Source organism: Seriola dumerili, unplaced genomic scaffold (assembly GCF_002260705.1).
Source record: "Seriola dumerili isolate Sdu_G_001 unplaced genomic scaffold, Sdu_1.0 BDQW01000226.1, whole genome shotgun sequence".
Taxonomy (NCBI): domain Eukaryota; kingdom Metazoa; phylum Chordata; class Actinopteri; order Carangiformes; family Carangidae; genus Seriola; species Seriola dumerili.
In genome coordinates, this window is record NW_019174481.1 from 6,877,900 (window position 1) to 6,889,208 (window position 11,309).

The 11,309-nt window shown below is 44.3% G+C and overlaps 1 protein-coding gene across 1 annotated transcript in view; it reads right to left on the minus strand.

Moving 5' to 3' along the window:
- Window positions 1-10,643, minus strand: part of ptch2 (patched 2) — a 31,194-nt gene extending 20,551 nt beyond the window's left edge. Inside the window, exons 1-2 of the mRNA XM_022754980.1 lie at window positions 10,497-10,643; window positions 8,576-8,768 (exon numbers count right to left, since the gene is read on the minus strand). Of these exons, the coding sequence (XP_022610701.1) occupies window positions 8,576-8,768; window positions 10,497-10,643 (340 nt within the window). The remainder of the gene's footprint in view (window positions 1-8,575; window positions 8,769-10,496) is intronic.
- Window positions 10,644-11,309: the final 666 nt, after the last annotated feature.

Consider the following 11,309-nt stretch of genomic DNA (forward strand, 5'->3'; position numbering starts at 1 on the left):
TCAACTGCGCTGCACTCAGTCTTGGCTTCACCTCTTTTAGCATCTATTTCTCTACTCCCCCTAATACTGTCTATATCTGCTGCTTCTGTCTTTCTCTCTGTCTCTCTCTCTCTCTCTTTCCGTCTTTCTTTCTTTCACTCTTTCCCTCACACTCTCTGCACCTCCCCCAGCCTGGAGCAGGCTCCTGTAATTGATGGGGAGAAAAGAAAAAACAAACTATTCAGCCTACGCCGTGAAAAGTGTGAGATCAGGTTAGAACTCTGGGCCTCGGAGACACGCTCCAAAATTTCTAGGCTTTGCTTTCAAGGCTTTGATTACCTTCGCTGGGGCTCCAGAATATCAGGTCACCTCGTTTATTTGCAGTCACAGGTGTCTTTTTTTCTTTTTTTTTTTTTTTTATTGTCTGGCTCAGTGCATCCCAAAAGAAAATACCTCCAAATGGGACATGTTCTTGTTGGGTATTCTGTGCACATCTGGTCTTACAAATCTTTTAAAGTCTTTAAGTATTTATAAAGCTTTTATTCCAAAGGAGCCACAACAAAAAGATGTAGAACAAGTAATTTCCTGAAGACTTTTGGAGACTCTTGTGGTTGAGAAAATTAAGTAAACGTTTTTCAAAAAGAGCACTGGTTCTTTTGAGTTTATTTGACTTTTATTAAACCGTTTTCACACTGCCAAGTGCATGTACAAAGTGATGAGGCTCGATGTAAGAGCAGTCGTTGGACATATAGCTCCCCATGACTCCACTCAGTTTCCTTGCCGCACAGATTTCCAATCAAAAAAAAAGAAAAAGAAAAAAGGCTACTACAAAATGGAACCCTTTCCGTTCGTGGACTTCTTTGACATCTGTTAAACCTTTTTTGACATTTCGTATGTTAACCTCTGCAGCGTGGGGTTTTGATCCCAACAGGAACTGGGTGGCTCGGAGAGACTCTGGCTCTGTAATTACAGGCCTCCTGAAGTAAATTATAGCTATTTGTGTCTCGTTCCTCCCATCTGGACCACCCAGGCAGCCAGTCCTCTCTCTTCTCTCTCTCTCTTTCTCGCCTTCTCTCCTCAACCCCTGGTCCGGCCCCAACCACTCAGCTTTGAGCTTCGCAACTGCTCTGCTCAGTTTAGCTCCGCTCAGTTCACAGCTCGCACCAGAAGGAACCATGTCCTTTCTTTTCTTATCTGTCTCTCTTTCTATCTCCTGCTCTCTCCTCCTTTTCCTCCCTCTTTCCCATTTTCTACTTCTTTCTCTTTGTCACTCTTTTTCAATCCCCCCCTACCCTCTCCCTACACTCAGCCTGCGCTCCACACAGCCTTAAAGAGACAGTTCCCGGAAATTTTCCCACCCTGGGAAGAAAGCGCCTTTGAGTGTGGGGTTTTAACACCCCAGTGGCTGGCAATTTTATTACATGAGCAATTTTGTAACATGAAATATTAGTCTATGTCTGGCAACATGATCAAAAAATGATCACAACTGTCTAAATCATATCTACAGTTCTTTCATTGGATGTTTTTGAGAAACTCGACCACCGTCTTACGAATTTTTGCAAACAACTTGACTCTGTTGGGTGAAACATATGAATTCATTTACTTGCTTCACCACTAAAAGCACTTTCACAACAGTTACGACACTGGGAAAGTGAAAATCGAGCGAAAAATATTATAACAAGCCCTGACATGGTTGCATGGCAATGGGCGTACAAATATAATGTTTGCATGTGTGTGAGTGTGTGTGTGTGTGTGTGTGTGTATGTGCATGTGCGTAGTTGTGCCAGTGGGTGTGTATGTGCATGTGTGTGTGTACCGGTGTAAAAACTGGACCCTGTCTCCATCAACCTCAGTCATTTCCTGCCCACCTGACCCTTCCATTCCCAAAAGCCGAACACCCAGAATCCCCTAACTCGGTGAAATATGTGCGGCTTTACACATCTGGCTTTACGCATCTGGCCAAGGCCACCTTTAAAGCGCTGTGTTTCAAATTTATTCTATTCTATTCTATTCTATTCTATTCTGCCTTCGTGTCTTACAGGCCTAGTCCCAGTTCCAGGCCATGCTAGGTCAGACCAGGCCACCTTCAAAGTTCAGTGTGGTAGATTAGCTGGATTAGGGGGCCTCTGAAAGGCCCCACGCTGCTATGGAGGAAGACCCAAGACGAAGAGGGCTGTAAGTGACATGTATGCCGTTACCTGCTACATACAGCATTGGAAATGACCTTTTCCTGATTTACGCAGCATGAGAGCATGAGAGGAAATGTACATCTGATTTCTACACAGAACCTCCATTGATAAAAGGTACATTCAAGGGTAAAAAAAAGAATTCTGACCACCACAAAGTAGCAACAATATAAAAAAAGACGGAAAGCTATCCCTTGGCTGCCATCTTCCATACATCATTCACTTTTTCTCTGAACCCTTTTTTTCACAACGTCCTCCAATAGAGGTCCTTTATTTCTTTTGATTTTCAGCTAAGGAGCCAAATGAGAAATTCATTCTCTTGGCCTGGCACCCAGCATCACAAAAAAAACCTCTTGCTCCTTTTGTCACATGTGGACCCACCAGAATCAGGACTGTGTCCCGCTTTGGGTCCTCAGCCCGGCCCTGCCCTGTGGCATTCCCTAGCCAGGGCACCCCCAGCAGATGGGCCGTTCCTCCATACAATCCTTCAGTACAGCAGCTCCAGACTGAATGCAGACCCTTTTGTCATTCAACCCTTCAATTTCTTTCAGATGTTTCCCAACAAACAGCAGAATAAAATAAAGAGGGAACGTTTTTTTCACAACAAAAGCAAATGGACCAAAACTTTCCCAGCCTGTAAAACAATGCCAGAGCTGGCTGTGGGAGGGTGAGGCTGGGGGCAAGAAAGAGGAGCTGGCACTTTGCTATCTTACCTATAGAAATACAATGTGTGTGTGTGTGTGTGTGTGTGTGTGTGTGTGTGTGTGTGTGTGTGTGTGTGTGTGTGTGTGTGTGTGTGTGTGTGTTTGTCTTAACACAAACACTGTATCTGTTCATCAATCTTCAAAGACAGTTGTATTATTATTATGAAAAAAAAGCATCAATGTGTGAACACAAGAAAACAAAATGATCACTTTCAATCTGTTTAAATCCAGCAGTTCCCACCATGATGAAAAAACACAACCACCCTGAGATCACACCTTAAAAACAGTATAAAACGGCGAAAACAACATGAAAAATCAGTTTCACTTACATTCTATTCAGATGTGCCAGTGGTGTTAGCCACCACACATAAATTTCCACCAGGGTTGGCATTTAGGCACTTTCTATTTCCATATGTATAGGCTTGCCTCTGCTAATTATGCTAATCATGGGCAGTGTTGGCCACTGTGAAAAATAGTCACATTAGACACTCCACTGACTGCTAATACTGCTTAATGTGTGGTTGAAACATACATTCATCCCTGCCTGAAAGGCAAAATTTTTCCACGTTGCTGGTCTCATTCAGACGAGAAATGAATTTATTGAGCCCAAGAACCATTTCTTTTTTCCCTCCCAAGTACCAAGAAAATGTTCAGTCTCTCTCCATCTCCCTCTCCCTTTACTTTTTATACTTTCATGGTGTGAAGACAGAGGCAAATGGTGCAAACTCTAAGGTGACTGGTGTCGCTTTATTTCGTGTAGACCAAAGACAAAGGTTGCTCTTCAGCAACGAAAGAAAGGGTGCCACACTATATTGATTGAGTTTTCATTATCCCGCTTTCGGCTGCATTGCAGCCTTTCAGGATATTGCATTCAATGTTGCAAAGAGTCTGACAGTCCAGTGCCCTTTTTTATAAAAGCGCTGGCACCAAAATAACAGTACAAAGGTATGTTATCAGTGTAGATGTGGCTGTGTTGAAATATTGATTCATATTTTATATTATATTAGAACTGTAAAATTGATACTTAGAAAAGACAGGTATAGAGTGCAGTCTGTGTGTTTCCTGTATCTTGGAAGCAAAGCCATGTGTCTGTCATATGCACATGTATCTATAGCTGCTCAATGTGTGTTTATTTGTTGGGGGGTGGTCTTGGTCTGACTGTTGAAGAGTGTGCGAGTGTGTGTGTGTGTGTGTGTGTGTGTGTGTGTTGGGGGGATGCTGAGAAAGGGGATGGAAGGAGGGAGACTGGGATTGAAGGATGGAGGTTGGGGGGGGTGGGGGGGTTGAAATAAACATTTAGAAGTGACCCAGGTTGACTCTGGTCTTGTTTGTTCTCTCTACCAGTGAGGTCCTGGGCCCTGAGCGCTGGGAGTTTATTTATCTAGCTGGGGCACCACCGCGCACTATTCACCTCCAATAATGCCTCATAGAGCTCCCTTTCTGTGTCTGAACTGGGGCGCTGTGTGCGCTCCGATGAATTATAGCATTTACCTGCTGTGCCGCTCTGAGGTTTGTTTAGAGAAACTGCTCCAAACATCGAAATGCCCACGTGTGCATTCGCTCATTTGCGCAAACTCAGGGGGGTTTTCTCTCATCCAGACTATGTCAGTGTCTTTTAATTACTACTGCAAAAGATCTTGTCTTATTTCATTGCTAGCTGGCTAAGCTAGCACTGCAGTCTATACATTCAGCCTATGTGGACTGTGTATGTGTAGATCTTTACCTCCCCCTTTCCTATCCTCTTCTACATGGCCTCTTTATGGGACATGTGGTGCGCCTGCTATCTGGACAGAACCTGTCTCACTGCACACATATTTGGACAGCTTGAGTCTGTGTACTTGTCTGTCATGCCTAACCCAAACTCTGCCAAGAAGGATGAGTTTAGTTATTGTAAGTGTAAACACCACCACTTTTACATGGAGGCCATTTCTTTCCTCTCTTTCTCAAACAAGCTTTTCAAGTGGGCCTTTGTGTGTGTGTGTGTGTGTGTGTGTGTGTGTGTGTGTGTGTGTGTGTGTGTGTGTGTGTGTGTGTGTGGGGCATAGTGGTACATTTGTTTGGTGAAACACACTCAGTCTTAATTTCTCTTCACTTATTTTCNACTCAAAACAATCAACCAAACACACTGCATTCACAGATTTTCAAATTTCAAGCCTAAGCAATCAACTTCTCTCTCATGAAACTACTCCCTCCCACGGCCCTTTGTGGTGAATGAAAGAGAGGCATGAGACAGTCTCACATTTGATGTTTGTTCACGTGAGACAGGCAAAAACACAAGCAAAAAAAGAAGAAAAAAAAAGTGTCAGCCAGCCATAAACCTTCCACCCTGTTCCTGCCCCAACCCCCCAATGTCTGCTCTCATCCTTCTCTTCTTCCTGCACCTCTTTTTACGATCTCTCTCTCTCTCTCTTGGACAATACAAGCCGGCTCACACGTTGCCCAGCTCACACCAACATTCACACTCTCAAAGGTGACCAGGATTTAGATGTAAAAACACTACAGAAGACTTAATGACATACAAATGTATATTGAATTTAGAGGGACATTTGAGAATGGAAAAAATGTAATATAATTCAGGCACTTTCAAATAATATGGTGCATGTTAAAAGGGAAATGTAGTAGTAGTAGTAGTAGTGTAGTGTAGTAGTGTCTTCTCTTCATTGGCTGCCAGTTTTTGCTTTACTTTCCAAAAAAAAAAAACCACACATACTATTTAATGCTACATTTAAGAAAAAAAACTAACAAAACAACATCTGTGTGAGTAATTGAAGGTATTCTGATGAGTGATGTCTGTCTCAGATTCTCCTCAGTGACTGAGCAGTAATCCAAAAATGGTCTTTAATCCTCTTGTCAGACTAAACACCCTGATACTGTGGCTTTTATTCTCACCTACACAGGTGTGAGGACTGAAGGCACGATTAACCCTTTTACTTTTTTGTTGCTTGTCCTCTTTGCAGATGCACACGTTTCCAGACAAGTATCCTTGGGGCAAACAAAACTGATATGAACAAAAGGCTGTCATGTCAGTATAGATTAGAATACTGTAAGAGTATGCTTGGGAACGCGTGTTTGCATTGCACAAAAACTAACTTTTCCTCCTGTTCTGTCTCTCTCTTCTGTCTGCTCTTTCTAGACACAGACTGCACGGCTGTGCTCTGTTTCACAGTGTTTTGGTGCTGTAGGAGGGAGGAAGCAATTAAAAAAGCCCTGGTGGCCTGACTTCACAGAGCAGGCAGACAGACAGGTAGAAATATAAACAGACACACACAAAGCGCAGGCAGACACATGGGCATGCAGTCAGGAAATTCAGGCGGGCAGACATACGGCCAGGCGCGCTGTACACACCGAAGGTGGCAAAGATGACAAGTGTATGTGTTTGTGTGAATACTGCGGAGGCAGCTTCAAGTATGAATATATGATGGGAAGCATATGCCCTTAACACATTCACACATATTCGCACACAGCTTACACCATGCTGGCAGAGTGTTAACACGTAAGGTGTCAGTTCACAGCTAGTTTATTGTGAACAAATTAGGATACAAGAGGAAAAGCTTTGCCTACGCTGCATTTTGGAAGAACTGTTTGAGAAGATTCATGTTCACATATGATGGAAATGACCTACAGGTTTACATTCGACATGACATTTCTTATTAGTTAAGATATGTAGTAAAAAACAGTCCAATAAAACTTAATGACTAATGTAGAAAAGCATTTTGAGTCTGTTGATATGAAATCATCTGTCTTATTAGCGAGCATATCATTCCTCCCTCCTGTGTTCTGGCTTATGCGCAATGGTGCATGTGTGTGTGTTTTTCTGTGTTTGTGTGTGCGTATGTGTGTGTGTGTGTGTGAGAGAGAGAGAGAGAGAGAGCGGCAGAGGGAGAACTAACCTCTCCTTGTTACTGAACCACTTTACTCTCCATTGAGGCCCTAGCAGCTTTGTCAATGGGCTATTGGTGGAAACAAGGCAGGCAGAAACTTTAGAAACATGGCCACGGCCTCTTAAAGGCACAGCATTCCTTTTCAGCCCCCCCGGTTCAACTCTCTCAATCCCACAGCAAAACAACTGGCACACAAACATCTAAACATCTCCTTTAAGCAATGGCTCTGCCAATTAGCTCAAGAGGTAATCCTGAAGCTTTACACTAACCAGAATGAAACCAAAGAAAAAAGAGACTGTGGAAATTCAAACTCTTGTTCCTTGTTTTTGCAGGAGATTCAGGCTTTTCCTTCCAACCTCCGGATAATCATTTCAGTGACAACATTTATAGCGATTTATCTTTAATACTGCCTGATTGAGGAGCTTATTTAAAGTCCGGTGCAAGTGAAGCGCACTGCCTCCAAACACTTCTCCTGACACCAGCAGTGTGTGATTCCTCCAACACCTCCGCTCAGCTCCTGCGGGAGCCGCCTGTCCCCGTCCTCTAGTGACATGGTGGGCTTAAAAACCCTATAGAGTCTGTTTATATTCACCAACTGCTGTGGCGCTTTTAGAGCGTGCAAAACAGGTGGGTAAACTTCAGCTGCATTCACTTATATTTTTTCTTCTTGTGAGGAGGAGGAGGAGGAAGAGGGAGGGGGTTTATGGAGGTGGTGCCTGCTTGCCTGCCTGCCTGCTTGCCTCTTGTTGAATGGAATCCAAGAATAGTTAGGGACCACACAGGGAGCCGAGGGGGGAGGGGTCAGAGCCCTCAAAGATGGCTAACCATTCACACAGTCCATCTGCTGCGGGGATCAGCCCCGGCACTGAAAGCCTGGGGGTTTAAAAGGAATTTGGCCAGTGTGAAAAACCAAATAAAGCTGCCTCTGCCCCTGAAAATGCACAGATAACCTAAACCTAAAACGCACCGAGAGAGGGTAAAAAAGAGCAGTGTCAAATGTAGAAAAGGTTTGTGAATTAGCGCAGATTCACACACGCACAGCCACCCTTATAAAGCAAGCAAAAGACATTGTGTGTATGTGTGTGTGTGTATGACAGAGGAATGCAGTCGTGTCAGAGATGTGTTCGGGTTTCTCGGGCTCACTGCGACTTATTAAGAAATGAACAAACATCAGCAAAACAATGCGGAGCTTCAAGAACACAACAATCCTTTTGGCGACACTCAGAAAACAAAGACACGAACTACTGCTGACAAAGGAGTTAACACTGTGTCTACAAGCTATTTACAGTTTGTATTCCCTGAGAGACATTTACAAAAATAAATAATGTGTTTAATGGTCATTTCCAACCAGACATATAACTACTAAAAAAACAACTCAACATCAGCCTCGACCTTGTTGCTGCTCCAGTCAAAGCAGTCAGTCTGTCAGTCGCTGAACACCTAGTGCCCTCCCATGGCACTGAGATGACACTAACATCGCCACCCTGCATCTTCCCACCAGCCACTGCTGTCATTCAAACTCTAGTTAAACCCAGTGAGGGGAAAAAAAAAAAAAAAAAACAAGTTCATCAAAATGTGCAAATTATAATGAGCTGTGTGTAAAAGTCAGTAAATCCAGCCATGAGCCTATAAGAGTGACCTCACAGAATGATGGTTTACCTGAAAGATGCACTTTGGGGATGTTGTATTGACAGTCACACAACACCAGACACCGGTGCAAAACTAACAGCACTTGTTAAGGGGTTTTGTGTTGCTGCTTCACGCAAACATCGCTCAGGAGGAGAGAAACACATGCTGTATCAAATGAGAGATATCTTTAACTCACCTTCCACCCATAGCTGTTCGATGTCCGTTTCGATGGCTGCAACCCGGAGTCCCACAGACAGAGCCCCAAATACTAAAAGTCCAATAAAGAGGACCTTCCCACAGTGCCTCTGGATGTGGCAGCCCAGAGAGAACAAGAGGGCCTGGAACCTCGCCCGGATCCACAGAGGAGCTTTCTGACCTACCGCCTTACCCTGGATTTGAAGAAGGAGGGAGGGCGATAAAAGGACAGTATTATTATTATTACTATGTTACCATACATAAATAACGAATCATTGCATAGCTGTCCACAAAGGCAGCTTTCATCGCTTGTATCTCTGTCTCTAGTGTGCATATTTTTAGATCACATCTAAAGTACAGTGACAAGTAATATCCACAACACTGGATGAAACATGCCTCTGTATTTAGAGACATTTTTTTTTTTGTAGATTTTTTAAAATGAGGCTTTACATGAAGTGGTGATAAGTTAAGGTGCTAACTAGCTAACGACAGATTTGACTGCCAATGTTGTCATGTCCTATGTGTGCTGTCACACTCCAGCTAAAACCTCATTTCCAACGAATGAACTGAGTCCAGACTCAGGACAGGATCTCCCACGACACCTCATATTTAAGATGATTTAAACTGCACAGTTATGGCAGTGATTTGTACCAGTGGCCTTTTCATTTTATTTTGTGAACCGATTCCTCCTATAGCTTCAGCTGAGAGAATCCAGAGAAACAGCAATGAAAAATACAAACATGAGCGCACTTTCATTCAGAGAACAAAACCATGACTTTTAGAAAACTTTAAATTGTGAAATATCAGATTAAAGGTGCAGATTAAAGGTGCAGCCTTGGAAACTTTCAGGAACAATACTGTAGAAGTTGTGACTTGATACTAAACACCTTATATGAATCTGATCTAGAGAGTTTGTAGCACACAGTTCTCACCACATGCACACTGATCTTGAACGAAAATATTGGTAGTTAACTTTCAGGGATAAGTTTGTTCATTTGCTTCTGCATAAACTAAACTAATACAAACTAATAGAATCAGTTGTATACAAATAGAGTTTCAGCTGACATCTGTTTCCCTTTAGTAATCTACATTACACAGTTTCCCCTCTAATTTTCAATATAACTGGTAGAATCTCTGCTTTAGTGCGAGTCATTCACTCCCTGTACAGCAAATGTCACTGCTGCAGGAGACATTGCACTGGTGTTGTGGTTTCTCTCAGCAGTGCTGAAACACGTCCAAGCATCCGGGCGGTCCAAAGATGCTTTGTCAGATCAAACTCAATCAGTGAATTCCTTTACAGGACCCACCACATTTCCAAACAGACCCCGGGCCAGTGCGCTCTCCGCTGCCTGCACAAAGCCAAAAACACGCACAACACGACTGGGGATATGGGAACGAGCCCTCACTCTCTCGCTCCCTCACGGGTGGCTTTAACAACAAATAAGAAAATGAATTAATGACTGTCTAATCCATTCAAATGAACAGCAACGTTAACATGCTGCCAAATATGAACATTTTTGTTCCAATTGTTATCACTTGATTCCTGGAGGTTCCCAACATCTCATGCGAGCTCGGACCTCTAGCCTGTAAGGTTTTGTCCCGGTAAACATGAAGGAGGTTTCTTTACTCTACATCAACCTGTGATGACAATTTCTTCACCCTTGTCGTTAAACGATAAACAGTTGAAGTGAACTACTTCTGATCTCGCTGTCGTCTCCCTCCGAGAGCTCCGGTGGTCTCCCGGACCCCAGCTTGGGAGCTGCTGCTTCAGCCTACCCTACATTCCCACATGCGCCCTCAACTCACGATTAGATAACGGCTAAATGAAAAGCTGCCTCTGAAGACTTTTCATTCACATTTGCCGACTGAATGGAAGCCGCCTTCATAGTAAACCCACACGAGACTGCGAGCGTTTGAATCACCTTTGAGATCTGTTTAAGTGCGAAAGCAGCGTGGCAGTAGCTGGGTCTCCGGAGTAGGTCTGGGTTCGCAGGCGGCTGGGAGCGCGTATAACTCGGGGGTAAATCTCCAAAGACGCCGGCCCCTGGGACCCCGCGATCCGAGGCCATAGTCCAAAGAGGGTGAGCGGGGCGCAGAGCGAAGCGACAGAGAATCGGTGCGAGTTCAGAAAAAGCGACAATAATCCAACATAGAAGAGGAGCGCATCCAGCACCGCCGGCGACAAGTTAGAAGAACGTTTTCTAGTCTTCCTTGGAGCCAAATAAGTCTCGAAACTCCATCCCAACATTATGCGCCGAAATCCGTATAGATCCTTCAGTCTTCATTCGTCCCGACAGTTTATGAAACGACGTCTCAGCGAGGAGTAGTAGTAGTTGTAGTAGTAGTAGTAGTAGTAGCCTATGTCTGAGCCGTCCGTGTCAAGTCTAACTCCGATCCCGTAGCGGTAACATTTGGAGAAGTTCGCCTCTCGGCAAATCCTGAAAAGGGAGGTTTGATGGAAAAGTGCTCCGGCTCCCATTGGCCAAGGAAGAGGCAAATTACTTTGCAAACATCGCCTATTATTAGCTGCTAAGCAACAGCTCACCAAAGTGGAGAGAGAGGGGGACCACCCAGGCTGCTGCTGCCTGGGCTGGAGGGAGGGAGGGGGAGGGAGGAGGGGATGGAGGAGAGGGGCGGTGGGAGGGGCGAGGAGGAGGGGGGGGGGGACTCTTTCAATAACTCTGCGCAGCCGTGCACGCACGCAAGCACGTTACACACAAACACAACACACACAC